Source organism: Lagopus leucura, unplaced genomic scaffold (assembly GCF_019238085.1).
Source record: "Lagopus leucura isolate 7727_CA_CO unplaced genomic scaffold, USGS_WTPT01 Super-Scaffold_100029, whole genome shotgun sequence".
Taxonomy (NCBI): Eukaryota; Metazoa; Chordata; class Aves; order Galliformes; family Phasianidae; genus Lagopus; species Lagopus leucura.
Window position 1 is genome coordinate 6,151,696 of NW_024962280.1, and position 25,700 is coordinate 6,177,395.

At 42.8% G+C, this 25,700-nt stretch overlaps 1 protein-coding gene across 3 annotated transcripts in view; it reads left to right on the forward strand.

Moving 5' to 3' along the window:
* Positions 1 to 1,930: 1,930 nt before the first annotated feature.
* The window catches only part of LOC122185370 (calcium-activated potassium channel subunit beta-2), a 115,557-nt gene continuing 91,787 nt past the window's right edge, over positions 1,931 to 25,700 (forward strand). For 2 of the 3 annotated variants that reach the window (XM_042881096.1, XM_042881100.1), the window contains exon 1: positions 1,931 to 2,045. In XM_042881096.1, the coding sequence (XP_042737030.1) occupies positions 2,008 to 2,045 (38 nt within the window). In that variant the 5' untranslated portion in view covers positions 1,931 to 2,007. The remainder of the gene's footprint in view (positions 2,046 to 25,700) is intronic. The other variant, XM_042881095.1, reaches the window with a different exon arrangement.

Consider the following 25,700-nt stretch of genomic DNA (forward strand, 5'->3'; position numbering starts at 1 on the left):
GTCAATGTTTAACATAAGCCGATTTTGAAAGCATCCATAAATGCAGAGATGAATGAGGGTGGCACAGTGGCACTGCAGCTACCAGGAGGGTAGTGAGACAAAGGCCACTGCAAACCTTTAGAAAGATCTACTGAGATAAAAAATTCCTCTATGCAAAGTAATAGAAGCAACATATCAACTGGAATATTACCTCTGGAAAATCTGTAATAGCAGCCAATTGTATATTTGACCTCTCGGATAAATTAGATGGACTAAAATGATTTCCTTCTTCAGCTTCTGAGATACTCTAATTCAAGGATAAACATATACAGATGGAAGAAAATCATGTTGACAAGTCAGCACAGATCTTCTTCCAGACGCACACAAAAAAAGGAAAACAAATCTTACTTAAAGCTTCACAGAGAACCCTCTTTCCCACTGTAGCAGCACCCTGCTGTGCAGAGGGCCACACTCAGTGAATAAGTTGATCAGCAAAACATGTCAGCGAGGCAAGCGCAGCAAATCGGTAATGACCTTGTCTTGAAGAATTAAAGCTTGACTGGAGCACTGCTGGCTGAGAGCTGTCCTCAGCTACACCAAACTGCCCTGCAGCACGGCCAGCAGGCGTGAAAACGAACCCATATTGCCAGCACACCAGGAGCAGACTGCAGAGCAGGGGCTGTCGGTGCCCTGACCCTTCTGAGCATCCCCAGCTGTGCATGGCTCCCCATCACACACACTCCTTCAGAAAACAAGACTCAAAGAAGATGCTGACTGCATAGGCCCAGTGTCAGCTTTACTGTCTGCAGTGGTTCTTTCCCACCTCCGATGCTGTATGCAGCATTTCCCAGCTGTGGGCTCAAAGCAGGTTTCACTTACCCTAGTAAATGACATGACCTTAATTTCTGTCACCACAGCTTGATCAGCCTCCCTGAAATAGGGCCAGATTTGTTCTGTAACGAGGGGAGAATCTGCTCCTAACTTTTTTAAAACAAATGAGTTTACTACACCCTGGGAATTTTCAAACGTGGCACATCCATCAATTTTCCTTTCTGACTAATGCTTGGCAAAATGGAACTGTCAAAACTTTTTAATTCAAACCAAATTGTTTGTTATTTGTTCCAAGCCACATATTAAATGTCAGCGAGAAAAGTTTCCGTGCAGCCATTGTGGGCACGCATTGCTACTCTTTGACCTGCACTAAAGAACAGCCCTGGAGAAGCCAAAACCCACTGAGGGACAGTGTGAACACACTGAGCCCCGTGCCTTCTGCTGTTGCAGTAAATCCCACTTTGCCCCCTGCACATTCCCCTCATCCTAAAATGTTTAGAGGTGAAATCATTAACTCTCATTCTTAATGTCTTTTTTCTTTTTTGGCACTGAAAAACCCCTTTGTGGCAATGGCAGTCTGGCGTATTTTCTCTGCCTGCCCATCAAGCCCTTAGAAAATTAAGTTATTAATCATCTAAACATTCGCTTCTGCTGCACCAAGGCTCTCTGGCCAGAAAGCCCCATAGGTGGCTGTTTCAAATATCACCTCTTTCTACTGAAGAATTTTGGATTATAACAACAACTCAAGTATGGACAAATGCACCTTGTGATAACTGCTGCCCAGAACTATGCTTTTAGAGTAGTCAACTGAGCTCCTTGCTTATATTTCACTAATTTGATTACTTGGTACAGAAAAAAAAAAAAAAAGAAAAGAAAAAAGAAAAAAGCCCAATCCCACACTCACTGTGTGGTTTATCTGAGGTCTACACATACAGCAAAGCATTGCCTGCAAGAAGGAAGAGAAGTTTGCAGCAAAATTGTTTTGTAACAGATGTATCAATGGAAAAAGTTAGTAACTGGGAGTGTTCTCTCTTTCCCTGTCTCTCAGTTGCTATTAGTGCCGGTCTTTAGGGTGTAGCTTTCCTCTTGGGCTTCTGTGTTTGTTTTACTTACTGCTTTCCTGTTCCTTTTGGTCAGGAGCCTTTTTACAATCAGGCAAGATAATACTGAGCGGCAGCACCGAATCTGCAGGACAAAATGAGTCTTTGCTTTAAATATCCGAGAGACAAATGGAGGTAAGTAGAAACAAATGGCTCGAGCTGTTTGGGATGGGGATAATAATATTGAGCTTTCAGCTCATTATTCGGAGGCTGATAACAACTAGTACATTGTATTTATTCGGGTTTGTTTTCTCCTGCAGTTTGACTGCAATTTTAAGAACGTAACTAAAGCCTGGCTTGGAAATACGGTGTAGAAATAATTGCATTCAGGCCTTTGTTAGAAATTATGGAGAGTTGGTTAGGATAGGAATCCTTTAAGTGGGTTTTGCTAGGCCTTCGTGGCAGACCTTAAACATATTTCCCCTCCATCTTGCAAAGTATCTCTGTATTCCCAATTCACTGTGCACACCATATAGCAAATCAGAGAGTTTGCCCTGCTACTATTATCTTCTTGTATTTCATATATATTACAGAGGTTGTATTTGCTCAGCTGTTCTGAATCCTGTTATAAAAGCAGGGTGCAGAGGACAGTTTCTGGTTGCACAATGAATCTCTGTAACTAATAAAATATAGCACTTGCTCTGCTGGAAGTATCAATGTGAAGCCATAATGCTAGCACAGAGCTGACAGGGTAAGTGATCCCACTTCATAATCCTGTAATGTTGATACAGTTTGGTGGTACCAGCATAAAAGAGAGACTCTGAGCTAAGCTGGACTTTGAGATAAATTGAAAATGGTGTCTCTAAAGGAAAACCATTCAGTACAGGATTTGATGACATGCAGATCTTCTACCCACAGGGTGTCATATTTGGCACTTGGGTGGATGAAAATAGTCTGGTATATTGTGCTGTAGAAACATGGACAAGGTTTGTGAGGAGAAAGGGCTACCTATCCAAACAACACTGCTCATGTGTGTCAAGAGCAGCCAATAAAAATGTAAAACTTCTAGACAGCTCTTCTTTCCATCTTCTAAATCATCTTGAAAATTACTGAGATGCAGGGTTTTTTTCCCCTACTTCTCTTCATATAATTCTGAAAAAAAAAAAAATCATTTCTTCTTTCTGCAGACTGTTTCTAGTATCAAACCCCAAATCACTTAAAGTTTTACATGCACGCCTATGGTATGTTTTTGTTTGTTTCCAATTGCATTCTCATGACTTTTCAGTTCCCAGGAAAAAAAAAAAAAAGAAAAGAAGAAGAAAAAAAGAATCCAATAATTCACCGTTATTTTCTGCTTTCTGTTCATTCAATCTTTTGTCTGCTTAGGACTTTTGACAGAAAAAAGTGCAGGTCAGACAGCACAAAGTTGGCTCATATATGAAAAAGAATGAACGCTTCCCCGAAATATTTTGCAGCATCTGAATCATCTTTCTGTCAGCCACATCACCTCTGGCCGCTCCTGTTCACTTCCTGCCCAATCTCCTCTCCCAAGCAGACACAAATTCCTTGGGGGAGGGACTTTCATTTATTGGGTGTTCACACGCTGCTTCTGAGTGTCTGCTTCGTGGTTATATAGCACAGGTAATAACTAGAACGTGCTGACTTGATTCATCCCTTCTCATAGCAAAAAGTTGATGGAAGTTTGACGTGGCAGAACCAGACCCCAAATTAAGTTTACTCGTCAGTTTCAGGGAAACACTGAGTTAAACTGCGTTTATGTTGGCAAAACCATGCCCAGAGAGCTGAGTCACACCGCCCAAAGCAGCAGCTATGGCTCATTGGAACATTTGCTTTTTCAGAGTACATCCTCCTCCACTAAGACCTCCAATAGGCTTCCTGCTGCAGATGTTTGCTTTTCAGAAGTGGCACTGAGACAGAAACAGTGACAGCCACATTTCCAAACTATCAGAATGGTGTCCTGAGAAGACAGGGTGAGGTGTGACCAGCCACCCCTTCTCTCCTGAGCTCTAATCTGGAGCACAGAGCTTGGCTTTCTGCGGTGAGCAGTTCAGATAGAAGTTCTCTGTTCCTCACATTTTGCCCCAAAATGAGTTTCTAAACTAAAAAGGTGCAATCTTGCCAACTGTTGAATGCAGAGTCTGAGAAAAATAATGTGCAAAGCACACAGAACAATGTTCACCTGTTAAATAACATGCTGGGAGTCAGTAGGGACGTAAGAGTGAAATGCACTGGAGTAGCCAACAAGGAGGAGGAAACAAAAGCAAAACCAAAAAAGCTCATGGACAATACTTGATAGTCACGTGAAGATCAAAAAACCTCTCACATGGAATATACCATAGGAAAAGAACTGACTGATCCCAAAGGAAATTATCAGAATGGCATACTGAAGTCATCAGGCAAATTTGAATATGTCTTAAAAATGGAGGAAAGCATTCTATAAGTAACAACAGAAACATCAGAAAGTAAAATACTCTTAGAAACAAAGCACTGGGAACAGGCAATTACAGAAAATGAAAACCTTCCAGTCAGTTGACTTGGCTACTAATCGACGCCAGATGTTTGACAGCCATTTAAAATCATTTCACAAGATCATTAAAAAAAAAACTTGCCTTCCCATCCCCTCAGCTAGAGAAAAAATCATCACACCTTTTTATGCAGAGAGTTAATTGATGTATGCCATGTCGTGTACCATGCCTCTGCATCTGACAGAAATCAAAGCAGAGATTTTGAAAAGCAAGCGAGTTTGAACTGCAAATTAACAAAGACAGTGTTTCAGCTGTTGTTTCTTAATGACATTCCTGCTTTTAGATAAAATATTTTTCTGACACTGTATGTCCTGGGCAGTAAGAAGCTAGGTTGCAACCAACAGTTATCTGTTTATTCCTTATTGTGCCTCTGTGTTTAAGGAAATGGAAGGAATATCTAATTACACATCCAAAACTTCTAGTGAGTTATTAAGAACTATTTACAAAATTAACTCTCCAATATATATTTTATTCCCCTGGATACATCCGCAAACATTAAAAAGCATCTGAAAGATTGGGGTTTTACATCAACTTCTCTGCCCCAGAAAGTTCTGCTTTTGATTTCTGCTTCCCTGCCTCTTCTTCTGGGGCCTCATTCAAAAAACATATATTTAAAAAAAAGCAACAATGAAACAAGACAAAAGATGCACTCAACCAAATCCACTCAAACAGTAACTATTACCAAACAGGAGAATGGTCACAGGAAGAAAAAATAGCCAGCTCTAGGCCAGCAATTCAGCATTGTCTTAAAAAAAAACAAAAATGCAGCTCATCCTTGGAATAAGTGCTGCCTGGCCTGCGTTGGTTGAAAGCGAACCCTCCCAACCCTGTCACAGTGCAGTCACTCTTGGAGAACTGTGGACTAATCACGTTTGTTACAATTATAGTCTAAAAGGCAATCACACATAAATACAATAGTCCTAAAATCCCATCTTGCCAAAAGGCATCCATGCAGATTACTGCTCACCATCTTACAGGCACAATCAGCATGCATTTCCCATTTTCCAGTGCTAAGGTCTGCACGTCTCCAAAGGATTAGCATGTTTCCTTGAAGCATTAGTAAAGCACACAGATATCTCAGCAGCGGATCTTTTCTTTGTAAGACCAACGGACAGAACCCATTCAGCTGTTCAGCTGTTAACATGGCTTTTACTTTTTGTTTGGTTGTGGGTAAATCTGGAATCTCCATCACTGATGACTTCTGAAAACCAGTTCAACAGACCAGTTCATGGAATAGTGGTGTAGGTAAATCTGAACACGCCCAAGGGAGCAGACAGACGAGATGTCCTTTAAGGGGCCTCTCACTCTCCATTTTCTATTATTTCTGTAATTTGATGCTTCTGTTTCACTGACTAAACAGCTGGCCTGCATTAGTAGACGAGTAACAGAAGCGATGCAGGATGGTTTAGATGAAGCCAGCTTGATGTATTTACTTTTGCTCTAAGAGCACAGTCCTGCTCTGGAGGGGAGCTAACAGGTTATGCACACAGCTGGTCTTTGTGTTGTCAGACACCTGAAAAGCTAGATCCCTTCCCAGGAACAGAAAGGCTGTGCATGCAAACACTGCCCTTAGACAGCTATGTAGAACATACCTAGTTGCCTATATCAGCCTGCAATACCATCTGAGTGACATATTCCTCCACTGTACTGATAAAGTTGTTCTGATTTTTAAGTGGGGAAATGCACCTCATCTGTGTGTTAGGAGGCCAAACAACTGGTGTTAGTTTCCCTGAATCCTGCATATTATACATGAATTTAATATTTTCAGGAATATTCAGTTAAGAGATTGAAAGATCTGAATTTAGTACTGCCTATATATCACAAACTGAATTATCTTGGAAACATCGTCATTTGAGCAAGAAGGGCCAGGTCCTCCTGTGGCAAGAGCACTTTTCATCTTACTGCAGTAGTCCTTCTCAAATTTACAATTGCAAATGCACACATGGGAAACTTAAGATTTATCTGAGTCAGAAAATGCCTGGATTTTAGTTCTTTCACTGCCAAGAGGTATGTATAACCGCTCCCATTATTTCAGAGGTGAGGTTTAATGCTATTATTTTTAATCACACTCTAAAATCTTTCTAAAACACACTATTTGAAAAGCTCCTATATTTGGACCTTAAGCCTCATAATAAATTTAAACCTGTGAATGCAGTTCAGTGCAGATTCACGTGTTGAGTCATGAATCCTTTTCCAGTACAGTACAATAGTCTCATCGTGTCCATGTAAGGGGATTGGCAGCAGCTTTGGAAATATCTGTCCTCTTCCCCAGTTCACACTCCTGAGCCATACTTCCTGCTTTTTTTTTTTTTTTTTAATATAAGCAAATAAACATTTTGTCTCTAGGCATCAGATATTGTCTCGGAAACAATCTCTGTATCAGTACATTGTTACATAGGATGTTAAGAGAAGCTCTGAAATTTGTTATAACCTTGGTGGCCTGAACCTTCCTCTGCTAAGATTCATGGCAGGCTGAGATCTTTTTTTCCTCTCTCATCTTTTTCAGTCAGCACCAACTGAGCTGAGCCAAACAAGTAGTTCATATAGTTGTCATCCATCACGTACCTACTCTTTTATCATACCCTTACAGCATGTTAAAAATCAATGCTAATATCTTGTCAGTTATTATTAAACTGGTTCTCAATGCTCTAAATCTCTAGAATGCCCAAGCTGATGAGATGATCAGAACCAAATCACTTCACCACTGCTGGCTTAGCCAGGTGTGCAGAAGCACTGTGCCTTCCCAGGAGTCCTCGCTTGCTTGCCCTCTTCCCCAGCTGGTGCTCCTCCACCAAATGTGTTTGACTCACCCAGTGCCTCCTTTTGCCCAAGCATATGCTGCCATGCAACTGCACGAGATGTACTGCCACAGGGAAGCACCTAGAGACTGCTTTTTGATATGTTGGGTGTACATGAGCTTTGCAGTCCTATCACCAAGTCAGGTAGACAAGTGCTTGGTTTACTCCCTGCTGTATTAGCAAAGTGGCTCTTGCTAGGACACCCCAGGCACAGCCACCAGTCCAGCTCCTGAAGTAACAGTAAAGCAGTGCTCAAGGAAGACAGGTTTTCAGGTGTTGATTACAAGGATCTGGCAAGGAAAATGTGTTGAAAAACCATTTGAAACAATTTATAATCCAATTCTTCGGATTTAAATAGTTCAGATAAACATCCAAGCATGTTTGTTGAAGGAAACAAACTGCCATTCTGAACAGCTGGAGGTTTAACCATCCCCAGAGCAAAGTACATCAAACCTAGAGATGTGGCAAAGCACCAGACAGCTGCACGTGTGTCATTTTGATGGTCACACAGGAACACCCTCAGGGCAGGAGAGGATTAATGAAAACTCTGTGAAACCCCCAGTGCCTCATTTCTGAGCTACCCATGGCAGTATATTTCTTCTTCCATTTTCACTTTGTTCTTAAAGCTTCAGTCTTCATTTAAACCCTCTGAGGAAACCCCCTGCAAGATAGATGTACTCTCCTTTTCAGTAGAAACCCTTCAAAACAAGAAATACCAAAAAATAATTAACGATGCCCCTCATGTCTCTCTTTCTCTCTCATCTTCTCCAAATATTAGTCCAGAAAACAGCTTTCACTTGTAGCAATTTCAGTGCCATAATCCAGATAGCATGGATTATTTTTGCAGGGATACTATAATGCTAATGTGCAGGAATGGAATTTGCTATCCAAACAAATTACTTTTGTCCTTGGATGAAACAGATAGGAAAGGCAGCATCCCTGGTTAATTGGAAACACTAGATAGATACTCGTAATGTTCATACATTAAGTCAAATGTTGGAGATGTTATTAACATTCAATTTAACTCCTACGAAATTAGAACTAAAGCATTATACTCATTTCTAAGGAGAAATCTCCTTCAAAATGGCTTGATGTACTGTTTGGAAAGACGTCAAAAAATCACCTTTTCACAATGACCAGCAAAATCTGGACCCAAACACCAATGTCTGGGTATTTATGCAGTAGGTTCTTCTCAGAGATGCTTATCAGGGTTTGTTATATATAGTGCATGTCAAGCTTAAAAAAAAAAAATCACAAAACAAATTTAATTATATCTGACCATGGGATACCATGGTCATGAAAATGAAAGGCAAGAGGCCTACTTTAAGTCCAGCAGTACAACATAAAAAGCCAGTGTGTGAAATACGAAATCTACTTCGTTCTAGGTCATGAAGCTAGGGGTGCTTAAATAGAGATGTATAGATAATCTCTGCCTGACAGAAGGAAGTTTGAATTTGGAAAAATATTTCTGTAAGGTTTGAAAAGTGAACTCACCTTCATACTGTGGTGTGATTGCCTGTTCAGAGAACACACACAGTCGCTGATCAGCAGGGACACAGGGAGCAGGGCCAGGGGAATGGAGACAGAAATGCTGCACCACCCCTCACAGCTCTGCTCAGGACCAAACAAGCTCATCTCTGCTTGTGAACCCTAGGGCCTGACCAGCTGCAAGCAGCATGGTGTGCAGACCCAGACCAACATGTGAAAGCAGCCCTTGCCAACGTATTTGCATGAATTGTTGAACCTACTGCTGAGTTCAGTACAAATAATATTTGTGTGGGACAAAACTGAGTAGTATGTCGTACCAGCTCTTGGTGAAGTCACCTTCAGACTAGTCAGGTGCAATCCTTAGACTGCCTGTTTCAAGAGCTGATCACCATGTATCTTTGCATCATGGCCATCCATCACACCACCAGTTTCTCATCTAAATACTGCCAACAGCACTATGAGTAGTTCAGCACTGACACTCCCTCCTTTTCCCTCTGCATCTTATTATTTAAGTTGCTGCTGGCAAAGAAAAGTGACTGTGTCCACAGTGACATTAGCAGAACTGGCAGCTTAATCAATGCTGATCCATCCCTCCTCACCTCTGCTGCTCCTTTTTGAGGCAAAAGAGCTCTGTAAATTCACCACTGGGCCCAGTCAGCCAGAAATACTGCTCATTTTCCAGAAAGCCTTGGGTACCCTGACTGCCTCCAATAGCACATGCTACATCCCCCTTGGCCATGCAAGGTCTCAAGCAGAACTATTGCCAGGAGCCCTAGAGCACATTTCTCCCTCAGTCAGCAGGAGCATCTCTGGCAGCCAGCAGGCAGATCAGGGAACTCTTCTGCAGCCCACGGATCCATCATCAAGAGGCAAATAAGTTTACAATAGCACTAAGGGCAGAGCAGTCCACCAGAAAGGCAGAGTGTTTTGAGAGAGACATTTCTGCAACCAAAAAACCTCACTGAAAAGCTTTACAAAACCATAGGTTGTAAATAGTCCCTAATCTCTCCCACTCCAATATCTGTCCCAGCTTCATTCATCTACAAGGCCTGATAAGGCAGTGCAGGGCATTTGCTTCACCTACTGGTCTGTCCACCATCCAATACAACTGAACTGTTGCCAAGGCAAAACCTGTGCCAGGAACAGGGGCACTCATCCTGGGGCTCAGCATACTCAGACATCACTTTCCTGTTGTTCATCCCATCCCAACATAGATGTGACCTCACTGTCTAGATGTACTCACTGTACTGGTAATAGCAGGATATTTACCTACAGACTGTCACTCTTCCAGCAGATTGTTCTCTGACACTATCTTTGCAAAATAAACTCCAGAAGGATTTAGGTACCTTGCTGCCATATGCAGGTTTCTCTGAGGGAGTCAGAGAAAGTTTTTATTTCTCCCATTCCAAAATAGCTCTCCTTCCTCCCCCATAGAGCACTGAGAGGTTTCTGCATTTCAGGAGGAGCCTGAAATTTCCACCTGGTCAATATTCCCACTGATGTAAATGCAGGGAGCTGGTTGCTTAGTATCTCCAGACTACACGGTGATATGAGCCTAATCAACTCTGTCTCAATTTTCAGGTGTCATTGAAAAGCATATCTTGTCTCCCTTGTCAGTACTGCTTCATTTTCTTCTTCCACTAAGCAATTATTTAATTTACTGGCAGTCCCTAGCACTGACAGTCAACATAGTTCATAGGACTGACCCAGGGTCACAGTCTGGAGCTGGTGGACTCTGATTCTAACAGTCACACAAGCTTGAAGTGTTGTGGCCCAGTTTCCCTGTCTTTGACATTAAGAGCAATGCTTTTACTACTAGTTGCGGCTGGAATGATTACATCCTAAAAATATTCAATGTTAAGCACTTTTCTACCAGTCTAATTATCATGTTTGTAGTCTGATGACTTGCACAAAAAAGGGACTGGAGAATAGCCCTAGTTACAGAGCAGCTGAAGTATGAGAGGTCCAACTTCATTTCCTGGCTCTTTTACAGGTAATGAGAGATCCTAGCCAAGGACTGGGCTTCAAATTTCCTTTTCTACTGTGGGAAACTCAACCTTTCCCTCTCAGGAAGCTGGATAATTCTTGTTTTTGAGATTGAAAAGGAACTTATTTCTGTCTTTAAATACATTATTACATACACAGTTCTAGTACAGATTCAGTTTATTAATAAAGGACAAAAAGGAATAACTGCAATTATGAAAAGCTTTGCAGTACTCAGTCAATGAGTGCTTTCTTGTTACCTGATGTAATCTTGTACACCAAAATTAATTCAACAAGAGAAATGGGCCTCATAGCCAATACTGACCTTGCTGACTTCAGTTATTCACAACACTGAGTAAGACAGCAATTACTTTTGCCCCTTTCACTCAAACAAACAGAACACCATCAGGCCTAATACCTACTATAAAATCAAGCAAGGTTACTTACAGTCTGGACAATAACCTAAGGTGCTTTGTAGATTTTCCTGTTAGCATAGTTTCCAGACCAGCATCACTGCCACAGTTCAAAACATTTATAGTGCTATGCCTGATTTAGCTGCACCTGAAACACAGGTGGTGAAGGAACACACGGAAGTCCAACAATTGTAATTAACGCCAAGAGATGCATGCAGGCAACCTGTTCTGCTGCCTCACACTGCCCTGCCCTACAGCTGCCCTGGTGTGCCTGCAAAATCCTGCTCCAAATGCTGTTCTAAGGAAACGCTCCAGCAGCCTAGAGCTGGTGTCTGACCAACCAGCATAAAGAAATCCTGCAGTTACACTGACATACACCAACCCGCTCTTGTGCCTTACTGATTTTCACAGGTTTTGATCTTATGCACAGTATAATGACAGAAAGGCCAGCACAATGGGAAGATGCTACAAAGTATAAAGGGCAAAAGGATCATAGCAATGAGAAGATGTTACAGAAGAAGGGAAAGGATCTCTCGCCCATCTCTGAGATTCCAGGCTTGCAGAGGAAGCTCTACAAAGGAAAGATCTCAAAAAACAAAACAAACAAACAAAAAAACAGTGGCAGTCAGCCCTTAAATGAGGTCTAAGAGAGGTGCAGCCAGCCTCCACCCCTTCTGGTCACACACATGAATTGCCTTCACCTGTGCTCCCAGGGCTGTGTCCTTTCCCCAGGTGCTCAATCAGGCCATGTCTCAGCAATTCCAACACACACAGTCATATTGATTTATTACTAAACGTACAGTTACTCCCAGGTCTGGACTCTCTATATACCATTACTAATTAGCTGGAAGTGGTGACCAGCATATTATAAACCCCACAAATGAAAATGCAGATACCATTGCAAGCACCAACATCCAAAGGCACTGCCTTCCAGCTTGCCAGGCACAGGGAGAGCAGTGATGAGTTATCTTGCTAGCTTGATGGTTAGCAGGGCATGGTGAAAGCACTAAGTTACCACAACACCTGTCTTGCATAAAAGCTTTTGAATAGAATATAACCATAGCTTGCATAAGTTGAAGGTTAATGAGAAATGAAGGGAAGCAAAACAAGATTAAATAAACTGTTTGGCTCTAAAGAGTGTATAAAGAGCAAAGTGTCTCTGGCAAAGGGACTTGCCTCTCTTGTGAAAGTAATTTCCCTTCTCCTTTTTCTCTGGTTATGTCTCTATCCACTGTTTGCCCATTTTTTTTTCCAGGACTGTCTTCTAATATATATTTATATGTTTGTCAAAGTTCTTGTGTAAAGGCTAATACAGATTATGTATTAAAAGGCTTTAATACAGAACTGAGGCCATGTCTTAAGGGATGTTTATGTCCCTAGTGTTGTTCTGTCTATGCTAGGATTGGGCCTACCTTAAATTAAGATCAATGGGAAGGGCTGGAAAAGCACATCTTCACACAGAATGCTCTTCTGCTCCAATTTGTATTGGTCTACATTTGTATTGCTCATCTGTCCCGTGCGCAGCCTTTCCATGAGCTCAGCTTTTGTCATAGCCATCGTTGTCAGCAACTGCAAGGGCTGTACATCTCAGGAATAGCTCAGCCCACAGGGTTAGGATGAATCCACCACCGGCCCAAGCAGCGATAGGCAGAGGCAAGGTGAGGTCTCCATGTACTCATCAGCTCTCCCACTAAATGGACTGTTTCTTCCTTATACTCTTACCCCGGTCTGTTTAGAAAAGGACAATGTTGTGTTAGTATTCATTTTCGTCCTCCACTGCAGGGTTCCATCCTCAGCCCTCATTTAAAGATTTTACCTGGATTAACTTGAACTAAAAAAGATCTGCTGAAAGAAACCCACATTTGTCTGACTATAACATTTGAACATGACATTTCTTCAACCCAACAGTTGTGCTCTCAGTGCTGCAGAAGTCATATGGAGTGCAGGGGGGGCAGGAACAGACTGCTATCCCACAACCTGGGTACCAGCAGGGCCCAGGAATCAGTGGACATTTACAGCTTGCCTTCTCACCTAAAGTTTAGGAGCTGAAATAAAGATTTAACTCAGCTGTGTGTAGGTGAGAATTAGGGCTTCAGGTTTCACCACCAAACTCCTGACAGTGCATTTAATGTGGCTAAATGCTGATAGCAAAGGATGCAAATCTTTGGATCGTGTCAATTCAGAACAGACTCCAGCATGAAGGATGCAGTCATACCATCATTTCAAGCCTATAGGAATAAAAGATTTTAATTAGACAAAATACGTAGATGGACACAGCTCAAAAGCTGCACACAAAATGAGGTCAGTGTGACTTCTGGGCTCCTCTATCCAAACACTGGGCAAAATTCATCTTTATTAATTTTCAGGTTTCTAAAGTCAAGGGGGTGGTTTCAAAATTTGCCCTTTGGACTCTTTAATGAAGAGCAAATTACTGTTTATCCTACGCTCTTGCTGCTTGTGAAACACTTATTCAGAGATTTTAAACATAATCCTATTAACTTTGCATTGCTAAAAGTGTATTCAACATCTGAAGTAATCTTGGTATACATTGAAGGCATAGATCTACATTTTTGGTGAAATCTCTCCCAAAAATTAGGCCCAGTGTTTATAGTCACCTGCAAGCAGAAGTTAATTATTCCATCTGGGATGACAGAATTAGAATTAACATTGTATTTCTGAGATCCTTAAGCTAAACACATGGGATAATTACTGCCTACGCGACCTTTTGAATTACAGTAATCCTACAGAAACCCATTACTGCAGTGACATTTTTAAAGCAGAAGCTGGGATCAGAGGAGGGCTATAGGAAAGCCATTGGTCTGCAGCAGCTTCTCACAGAACACTGACCACGTGGGTCCGGTCCAGCAGGCAGAGCACCACGAACGGCTCAGCACAGATAGGTGGCACACGGCCATCGCACCCCAACCTCCAACCTTTAAGTGAAGCATTGGAGGACTCTTTCTCTCTGCCAGACCTCCACGCAGAGGCTGGCAGGGCTGAACGCGGAAGGAGCGGGTCTGGGATTCAGAGAGGTTGGGTTGGTTCTGGTTTCATCTCTAAATCTCCCAGCCGCCAGAAGTGCAAATTGCTCCCAAGTCCCGGAGCCCTGGGGACTCCTGTGCCTGCGGAGCCCAGGGCAGGGCCGCCCGGGGCCTCTAGGTGCTGCTCTTCCCCCAGCAATGGGCTGGGAGCGGCGGGGAGGCGCGGCGGGGGGATGCCGCAGAGCTCCGCACCCCCACTGAGTGCTTTTCGGAAGCATCTCGGTCGCCGTCGTGTGCACCAGCAGTGCAGCCGGCTGTGCTGCTTTCTGCGGGGACTGCAGAGGGAAGACCCGAGATCACGATCTCCAGCATGTTTTATCTGTAGCTATAGTTTAGTTTTTTGTGCTACTAAGGGAAAAAGAAGGAGTTAAACTGAGCTCCTGCTATCATTATGATAGGACTTAACCCCATTAGGTCAAGAACGTGCACAGGTGGTTTAACTGTCCCTGGAGTTGTTCCAGGAATGTGTAGATGGGCACCAAGAGACGTGTTTTAGTAGGCATGGTGGGGATGGGTCAGTGGTTGGACTAGATGATCTTAGTGCTCTTTTCAAGCCTTCCTGACTCTGTGATTCTATGATTTGTCCCTGGGAAGGAGAGCAGAAACACACGAGGCTGTTGCCTGAAGGAAGTGGCCATAGAGACTGTGCATCCTTTGAAATGTTAATCCTCATTTAGCAAAGGAATGGTGCATGATCAGGCACATCTCAGAGAATGACTGTTTAATTGTGCCCATCTGGGAACCCTGCTCTCAACAAATGCATTTGAGGCCTATACGTGAGCTCTGGCAGCTGCTGCCTGGCATGCTGATGTGTTAGGATTACACTGTGCTGCTCAGAACAAGGTCTCAGATATGTGGTGAAAATGAGATGGATGGCAGAGAAGAGCGATGGTGGGGTGTAGCAATGGGAGCAGCTGGAAAATGCTGTTATCATGCTGTAAACCTGCCTTTTGCCAGCCACTTTCATTCCTCTGCTGCTTCATAGAGCAAACTCTTCCTGTCTGTGTGGATACACAGCCTCTAGGAAAACGTGTCAGCAAAGTGCAGCTTCCCAAGTGCTAAGAACAGAAAGGCACCTGGGGAATCCATCCTGATGCTGGAGGCACTGGTGCCCACAGAGATGCAAGCCCCAGCATATCTTGGGGACTCACCCAGCTGCCACCATTGCCCAGACACAAGGCAGGTCCCAATGAATAGACAAGCTTTCATAAGACGTTTTTGTGTGGAATCAATTCTGACTTCTTACCTATTAGCCAAATCCTCACGTTTCCCTTCTGTGGACATGCACACACCACAGCTTTCTTGCACTGGGAATTGGAGAGTTATTTCTCATCTCTATGGCATTTGTTGATATTGCTGCAGGCAGTTGGACTTTGAGCAAAGAGGAGGCAGTTTATGCTTTTTAGTACAGGCATATGCATGTGTCTGCGTGCATGTTCTGCATCTAATGTAGTGATACTGGTACTGGGTATTCTGCTGCTGGAAAAGAGCAAGCACCATGCATGTCTTCAGCACTACAAGAATGGCTTGGAAGACACCTCGAGGATCACAATGTTCCAATCCCCTGCTACCAACCTCTCTATTTAATACTGGACCAGGCTGCCCACGGCCCCATCCAGTCTGGCCTTGAGCAACTCCAGGAATGGGGCGTCCACATCCTCTCTGGGCAGCCTGTTCCAGCACCTCACCACTCTCTCTGTGAAGAACTTCCCCCTGACATCCAAACTAAACCTTCCCTCCTTGAGCTTAAAACCATTCCCCCTCATCATCTCTTGCCCTTTTTTTACTATACCTCCTGTAATTATGTTTTATGTCGGAGCTCGGAGGCCCTTTTCTGTGTCAGACAATGCATCAGCAAATTTTGGCTAAAAACTGAGGATTAGTATCTATGGGAAGTGGGCCAGAGTTTGTAGCAGAAGCACACATTTCTTTTTTCACCAAATTGAATCTTAACAAATATCAGTGGGTGTAGTAATTGACTTGTTGGATGAAATGTGCCTTTTCTATCACATCATTTGTTCCAAAATACTTCCAATATTTTCTCTGTAGGTTGATTTATTAACACTACATTGCAAACTGAGAAACTGGAGCTTTTCCCTTCAGCCTTTAACATGGCTGATGCACTGTGTTTGGGACTACTAACACTGACTTGTTGTAAGCTTCCCTAAAATACAGAGATAATTACCTGCTTTTATTGCAGCAGTTTGCAAGACTTCCTGTAACTCCATATTGCTTGTGGTCAAAGAGTGGCATGAGCTACATCATGCTGCCAGAGGACGAGGCTGTCCTCCTCCAAGTGTCGGTGGCTGAGAACCAGCACTGCAGAGTCCAGCATAGCAAATCCTGATTATGAACTGCGAGTTTAGTGTAGCTGGAAAACACTTCCAGCTGGAAGAACAGTCACTGCTAAAAATGGATTCAGGTCAGCTTTTACAATGCTTTCTCTCAAGAGGGATATTCATCGAGCTGTCCTAGTCTCCAAGTGCACTTTCTCTTCCCGTTGTGGACAGGCTGTTTTCTTAATCAAGAGTCACCTCATGTCACGCACTTTGAAGCTGTCTTTCTGTCCTCTTTCCTCTGATCTTGGATTTACTTTCTATTTAGTTGATCCTTAAAAATCCCTCTCAACATAAGAATTGAACAACAGTTGCCACCATCAGAGGGTGTTGTTAATGCCCATCTTCAAGACAGTTGCACCTTCCTTTCCCCTGTACCTTCTCCCTTCTTTCCACTCCCTGCAGCTGGCTCTGGAGCCTCACAAAGCATGAAGTTCAGTTTAGAAGAACTAGGGAAAATGATCACATCAGACATGATTAGTAAGACAAATTCATCTTCTGAGGACAGATATTATACTTAGCGCTGTGAGAAACCTTCACTGTGGATGTTGAGAAAGCAGAAGGCTCACTGTGGGTATTTCAGGCTTTTCAGAGGCTTTTTGGGATCCTGCATTGTCATTCTCTTGGGCCCAATCTACCAGCATTGGCCTAAAATACACACTGTGTCACCCCTGAGTCACGGACGTATTCTGTCAATACCCAAGATTCAGATGTAAATAATATTGGGGCTGATTATGCTAAGGCATTTCTTCTTATAAATTTTTTAGTGCTTTTATTTCTAAGAAATGGGAAATATAATGAAATGAGACAGCAGTGATAATCCCATTGTATGTATTTGGTGCAATGATGAGGCTAGATCAGATAATGAAGGTGTAAAATGGATAAATGTAGGCATTTCTAAAACCTGTAATAAATTCTAAGGCACTGAAAAGACTTTATGATACTAACAAAAAAAAATTCGTGACACTAATGACAGCAAACTCATACAAAAATCATCTATTCAGAGTGCTAGTCAATGAAGGGAAGTGTTCCAAAATACAGAAATCATAAAGACTGCATAAAGTGATCCATGCAATACACAAAATAATCAGTACAATTCTCCTACATGTCCTCAGCTTCTTAGCTCTGTACTCCACAGAGCACCTTTTGCTTTTTCACTTTCATTTGTGCAATGGGGGATGACCATGCTAATGGCAGCAGTGATTTTAATGCCTATGGCTTTAGCATTAGCAAGTACTATGTATGTTCATCTACCTGACAAGAAGGAAAGATTGTTACAGCAAAACAACTTATGCTGCCTATATGTCACCATGTTTATAACCAGGGGAAAGAAAAGGAAAAGCATACTCTGTACAGACTCCAGAATGCAGAGCTGCGACTTCTCCTTCAGAATTTCCTCATCAGCTGGCAGCAAGGGAGCTAAGGTACAAACCCTGCTATTACACAAGGGATTCCTTCAGCCATAAGATCTCCTTCCAGTGACAGCTGCCCCTGTGAGAGGCACTCACCTGGCAGCCCAGCTTAGTGCCATGAAACCAGACCCGGCCGCAGAGCTCCCCTCCTCCTCAAAGAGCAAGCAAGGCATATCCTGCTGTCACACTGAGCTTAGCTTTGCAGCAGATGTCATGTCTGCAAGTGATAGCCATTCCTGTCACTGGTTTTCATATGGAGAAATTGATTTCTCAGACAAAAATCTGCTTTATTGGGAATTAAAATGAATGGCTGCCACATCAACACAGCACAAGTGTATGGCCAGCAGGACAGCAGCTACGTTGGTGATAGAACAGCATTTCCCACTGGTCCTTCTTCTCCATACAATAACTTACTCATTGTACCACCCTTCCACACCACCTAAATGCCTGTATTTTTCTCTTTGCAATTGGCTGCTGCCAAGGGGCTGTGCTTGAGAAAATTAGTTTTTGTCACTTTAATCATCTAATCTTCATAAATCTTTTAATGCAAAAACAAAAACTACTTAATGCACAGCAAGATAATTAATATTGAAAATAGACTCGGCGGGGGAACTGTAGCACCTGCTGCCTTGCATTAGGTTCCCAGAATAATGACTTATCTAGGAGCTTTAAGTATGTTTGTAAGAACAATATAACCCATAACGCCAACACTTCCATTTGCTTTTGATATATCCTATCAAGTAACTACATAGCTCAGCACCAAGCATAACGTCACCAATGTCCATGCTGAAATCAAAAAACCAACAATTTAGCTGGTCCAGAAGGAGAGGATTTACCTTTTTCCCCTCATCCCACCAGATCCCCATATGAGAAAGGACTTGCAACTGGACTGTGTTGGGAGCAGCCTTGGACAAGGTCAGGCTGTGTTTCCCACCCAGAAGAAACCCTTTGCAGCAGGATAAAGCTCTCAGCTGCCCTGGGGTCAGTGGAGCTAGGTATTCCTTCTCCTACAAAATAGCAGAGAGATAGCAACTCATCCTGCTAAACACATCTCCCCCTAAGCAATGTCTATGTAACTCATTAATGCTGAGAACTAGGTGCTGCCCGTACAGTCTGAAAAGGCTCTGAAATGCCAAAAATAATGTGTGCACTTACTGAGCACTTAGCATCTTCAAAGCACTATACAAATATTAACTAATTATTAAAGGAACTCATTACTGAGGGAAAGATGTTTATTGCTCTTTCTGAGCAAGAAGGCATGAGGGAAGGCAGTCAGCTTTAGAGGACCAATGGCAGTGGTCCCCATCCTGACCAGTCCCACACCCACTCTTCACAAAGGGCCATTTCCACATTTACCCCATCCAATTTCTATGGCAGCTGAGTGTCCACAAATCTGCATGACTAATATGTGTGCATGAAAAAATTGCTATGTGCTGCAATTACAGAGACTGCATGAGGAACGCTCAGAGATGGGAGGTTAAAAAAACCTGTACTGAAAATAGGAAATGGTGAGGAAGAAATCAAACAAGAATACAGATTCATTTAATGCTCAGCAGGGGATGGATGAGGACAGCAAAAAAATTCAGAGTGAATTAATGCTGCCAAAGAATTTAAAGGGAATACGGAAGACACTTATTACATGAGTGTCAGGGGAATGAGAGAGAATGTCCATTAATTAGTAAATTAGGGTGGGTATGAAGCTAATGATTGCTAGAATCTATCTTTAATGAGACAGATGAAAGAAATGTGAACAATTTAGAAATGAGGAAAAGCCAATAAAATATCTCTTCCTAGTCAACATGTGAGAAAATACTTGAGGGAAAATAATCGTACATGCAAATCAGCTGATATAGATGAGCCCAGGATACGGGGGGAAGTGGCAAAAATATCATACTGCCTGTATCATACTGTGCCCTCCTGAATTGTAAACGGAAGACTGAGAGGCGACTAAAGAAAAGCACGTACAGACACTTAGAAGGGGAAATAAATGATCCCAAAACACGTCTTGCTGAAAACTCTACCTTTCTGAAATAAATCCGTATTGCTTTGGAATGCAGCCAGGTGAAACCTGGTCCATCCAGAGGTCCCACACTTATCCCCGGGTGGCTGCAGTCCCTCATGACAAAGGCCACCACTGCCTGGAGCTCACTGCTCCTCAATCTGTCAAGAGACTGCAGGCAGGAGGTCCCCATCCTGGCCAGGCACCATGCCACTGCTGAGAGCCCTGGCAGGGAAGCGGGTGCTTTGCAGATGGTGTTAAGCGAGGCGTGCTGCTGCAGGGCTTCCTGAGCAGTGTGGGGTGACCTTGCTGCAGGACAAGGGCTGTGCTCTTAGCAGGTGGAGGGACCACAACCCTGGGACGCCCTACAGGGATGCTGCACCCCGTCAAAGTCTTGGCAGTAATTATAATTAAGACAGAACTCTCAATTAGCAGAACTCCAGTGTAGGATGAACATAACAATGACCCCAACACTGATTTTTGGAGGTGCCTACACATCCAGCTGCCATGGAGGCAATTCTGGCCATGAGAGTTCAGCAGCTTCAGCAGCACAAAGCCCCAGACTGCATTGGTCTAGTGGAAATAAATCTCACCAGACAAACCTGATTGCTTTTTTGATAGGAACAGAAAATTAAGAGATGAAGGGAACACTGGAGCTGTAATATATTTGCATCTGAGTAGAGTGTTTGATACTGTGCCTCATGAAATCTTTCTAGAAAAATTAATTTAAATCAGATTGGAGATGAACATTCCCTTCTTGATTGAAAACAGGCTAGAAAGCTATAAAGAGGGGTTAACAGAGAGCGACAAAGCATAGAAGATGAGGAATCCTTAGAAGAACCACAAAGTTTTAGAAGTTTTATTTAAGGTCTTGCCTGTTTATATAGAAATAGGGGAGAAAGTGACATGTTAATAAGATGAGATGACATTAGGAGGAACTAAAAACCTCCACAAAAGATCCATAGGCAGAAGCAGCTGGATAAGGGCATTACAAAATGCATTCAGGGTTGGGTACAGCACAGGAGAATTTAACCAGATTTCCCTGCACTGGAAGAGAAGAAACCAATCAATTTTCATTGGCAGGAGGAAAGGAGATTCAAAACCTGTGAGGATAAGTTGGGAATGAGACAGGGCATTGGGGAGGGCAGCGCATGTGGGGCAGCCCGGCTCCTGCCCACCTGGATGCTGCTCTGCTGCTTCTGCACCTGGAACACTGTGTTCAATTCTGGGGAACTTATTAGAAAGGAGATATTGAAAAATTGTAGTGAGTTCAGAGAAGAGCAACAAAAATTATCAAGGGGATGGAGAGACTCATTTATAAGATTAAAGGAGCTAAATCAGTACTGGAAGAGCTGAATTTGTAATACACTGCCACTCAGAGAAATGGCTGTGGAGAGACATTATAGCCTAGTGCAGAAACACCAAACAGGGGAAAATTCAGCAGCGTGGAAGGGTGTATAAAGAAGTACGGGGAGTCCAAAGTGAGAAAAAGGAAATACAGACTGACGAGCCATAAGCATTTCCTGACAAGGGAGGCCACATAGCCTCGTCTGTGTGAGGCTTCCGCTCACTGCGAGCTGTAGTGACAGCATCATTTCCTTCCCAGAATTTCAAATTTCCTCTTGTGAGCTTTTGCTCAGAATGAAGAGTTGGGATTCTGGTCCCTGGAATGTTTTTTTTTTTTGATTGTCTGAGTGCATTTACGGTTCATGCTACACTGGGAGCAAGATGCATGCACATAGTTTTCCTCTGGTTTGCATCTGTATTTCCCATTTAATTTCCCACACTTGCAGTCACTTGTTGCTACTCCACAGAAATTCCTCTCTATGTTCTTCAGTGAAGCTGCTTGAGCTGACAGCAACAAGTTCAGGGCAGATATCCTTAATGCCCTGCCTAGCTGATGCCAGTAATTCCTCAGGATTTCAATTTCCTAAGAACTGTGTAACTAATGCAACACAGCACCTTGTTGTTCTCATCTATTTTGTTTAACTTCATACGCTGTATTGCTTTCACTTCTCAGATATTGATTAAGTCAATTCAACGCCTTGTTCTAATCAGAGCAGCACTGTTTGCATTGTTATACATATGTACCCATTATAACTGGTTTTTATCAAGTAGTTGGTGAGCTGTCTGTTCCAGAATTAGACAAGGTCTGCATGTTTCAGCTGAGATCAGCTCTCCTGTGCTCAGTACCAGCTACGTGCTGCTTACCAGTGATTTTCTGTGCTTTTTTTGAGTAGTCTGGTCCTGCTCCCCTCCTCACAACAGTTAATTAAAGCAATTCATGTGGAGTAAATCAACTCCTGTGGGTGATAAAACAAAGGGAAAGGAAACGTATAACATCTACCTTGGACTTTAACCATGTGCTTATCTGAAGAAAACATGGAGAAAAATGAAGTTAAACATCTTTGGGAGTACCGTTTGCCCCCACCCAAAAAGCAGATGACCAGAAAAAGGCAGCGGTAGGGAGCATGGACCCTGCTCCTGTGCAATGCCCACTTCTGCCCAGGTCCTGGCAGTGGCTAAGTGTACATTTGTGATGTTGGCACAGCACCAGCAATGTAGTCAGATGGCTCTGTGCAGTCATTTGCATTCTGCCTCCAGATGCTTTCATTTCTCTTGCTTTGAGTAATGTTTTTTCAACCTTGTCTTCTCATTAAAATTTCTTCTTCATTATAGTACATTTCAATATAATTTCCTCCCAAACTGAGCTCAGACTACAGCCCGACTAATAAGAATTGCATGATCTGCATTATTATGCACACATAACCCATTATAATTGAATCTTATTCCACTTTAATTGCACGTGTTTACAAACACTGTACTCACTGCAACAGATTATGTGTTTTAGTTGATTGTGTCATTAATGATTGAAAAGCCAGTGGCATTTTGCATTAAGCCCACTTTTTGCTCGCATAACAAGCGACAAGATAAAACTCTTCTGAAGAGCCATGACAGAGGTTTCTGACATTCTCTTTTTCTTTCTAATTGTAACTGTTGGATAGAGCTCTGCCTTAAACTGGAACTCTTTGGAAACACAGTACTTTGTATCACTGAAACCATCTTCAGACATCCGCAGTGTGACAGGATTTGGGTCAAATACTGATATTCGGATGAATTTCATAGAATCATAGAATCATTAAGGTTGGAAATGACCTCTAAGATCACCCAGTCCAACCGTAAATCCTCCCCCTTCCCCCTCCCCATGCCCACTGACCATGTCCCTCAGTGCCGCATCTAACTTTTACTTGAAAACCTCCAGAGATGGTGACTCCATCACCTCCCTGGAAATTTGGAGGCCAGATTAATGACAGCAAGAGCCCTTGCTGCCCTCAGCCCTTTGCATCAGCCAGGCCGGCCCGTGCTTTGGCACAACTAGAGGAGAGCTTTGCACCCAGACCTCCTTCTTTGCAGTGTGCTCGTATGCCCCCTGAATGCCCAGCAACTTTGTTTCTGGCTGATGTGATAAGGTCAGCAGATGCAAAATTGTTTAGGAAATGTTGCCCCTGAGACTTCAGATACTGAAGAGAATTGGGAAATTTGGCAGCACGCTGTGCTGCTTTGGTGCAAGGTCAGTTAGATAAGGTCAGTCAGGATGTTAAATCTAGCTGCTGCCTAGTTTGTCATTGGGTTTTGTAACAGGAACAAGGGAGTCTGATAGACCAGAATCTCCAGAAGAAAGAAATAATTATTAAAACCAAGCCTGGTTTTAATAATTATTAAATATAAATAATTAATAAATATAAATAATTAATTTAATATTTCCCACCAAGATTCATAGAAAATGTACTTTCATATTTTCTACACATTTACCCTTTGTAGAATTAACTGAGAGATACATGCTTCTTTTGGGCTCTGCTCAGCTCCTTCCTCACATGTTTATCCTCTTTAAGCATCTATGCAGGACATACCCTAGAAGCTGTCCTTCAGACACAGGTACCACCTTGCTGGAGACACCCTGCAGGACACCCATTGCAAGCATTTTCCAAAGAGTCCTGCAAACTGGGAAAGATTTTTGCCACCACTGCATCGCAGATCCAAAGGCTTTGCCTGGAACTTCCCCTATTAGAGCAGGTCTTTAATTGGGAGCTGATTTTGTGGCTCCAAACATGCAGATTAGTTTATTAAATTTGATCATCATTTAATAAAATACTATTACAGTAGTGAAGGAGAAGAAAGGATTTGTCCTAAATGAGACAGGTTTTGGCAGAAATCAAGATGCAGCTGATGTGCTCAGCATCTTCAGGATGCAACTGTTTATGGCTTTGACAATAAATAATACATCACAGGCACTGACAAATGGAGCTTCACAAAAGCCCTGTGAAGTAAATCAGCAGTTGTTATCCAGGACAGAGAGGGAGATGGGGCGTAAAAAGGTTAAGTATTTTGACCATGAGGGTATAGGATGCATGATGCCCGGGTCTGTGCTGGTAGCCACATGCCCTTTCTTTCCTGATTTTCTTCTGACTGTCACCAGCTGCTGGGAAAAGCCACCAGTAATACATTAGGATACAAAGTTGTCAGGAGGATGTGAAGACAGGAGATAAATTAATGATTTTTATGTTCTGTTTATGGATTTACAGAGAAACTTGGGATTTAACTTGGACAGTCTCGGTTCTGCGATGCCTTTTCGGTTTCATCTATTGGATTTCTGATAACTGCAAAGCCCTCCGGTGGCAGAGGGGATTTGAATTGTTTTGGGGTGGAATTAAGCAGTATAGCACAACGCTGTGTTTATTACAGGAAGGCTTTTGTTTTGTGCTTATAGGGATTTGGGCAGTAACTGTGCTCCTGTTATTAATTGTTGTGCATTATGAGTCACGGTAAACTTACTGCATTGTTTAATCTATTTTCTAAACATCATAAAATGTTTAGAGGTTTCATCTATCTTACGGTGTGAGATTTGGCCCATCTTTACACTGCTGTGTAAGTAGGGATGCTGTAAGAATATACATCAGCAGGTATGCAGGTAGAGGGGAGGGGATTTGCTGGCTTTTGTTTACAGTGATTTACACAGCTTGCTGTGAGTTACAGATGCTTTCGGCTGAACCAGTTTGACTCACACAGTCAGAACGCAGTAAAAGCAGGATCTCATCACTGCAGCTGCCTTGCTCCTTCTTCCTTCCTTCTTTCCCTCCTTCTTTCCTTCTATGCTCTGATGCCTGCCTGCCTGCCTGCCATGTCCAGAGCTCCCATCCTGCCTCTGGCCATGGCCACAGCATGCATTAGGGTGATGTTTGCAGTCAAGATATTTTCTTCTAGGCTTTAAGATACCAGTGCACCCTTCTTCTGCAGTTATTTTCCAAGCATGTAGTCAGAACCTAGCACTGATCTAGTGCTTTTCTGTCCTGTGATGAGAAGTGTGGTAGAAGTGGAATGTATTACTGTTATTGCCGTCCTTTGATATGTATTTCCTAGGGGAGCTGATATTTGAAGGGTTCTCTGTCTACAGTGAGGACTGTTGTCAGCCCGGGCAGCCAGGATGTAGGAGTGGAGGCTTGCAGGTACTTCGTGCCGTGCACTGAGGAGAAAAATCTTTTGTTTGTGGAGAACAGCTCTGCAGAGCTGGAAGGAGCCGTTCCTGTAGCACCAGGAGAAGAGTTGGTACAAGGTCAGAGCTTTTAGAAAGGGCAAAGAGAAAACAAACCAGGCGTGCATGCGCCGGTGTGTATTTGCATGCATGTGCATATGCAAGCAAGTCTGTGAATGTAATTAACACCTAGCTTCTGGAGAACAAAGTACACTGTAGCAGAATACATGCATTCTTACCTTTGTGTGAATGCAACTGCATTAACCTTAAAAAAGGAAAGAGGAGGGATTTAAAACACTGCAAT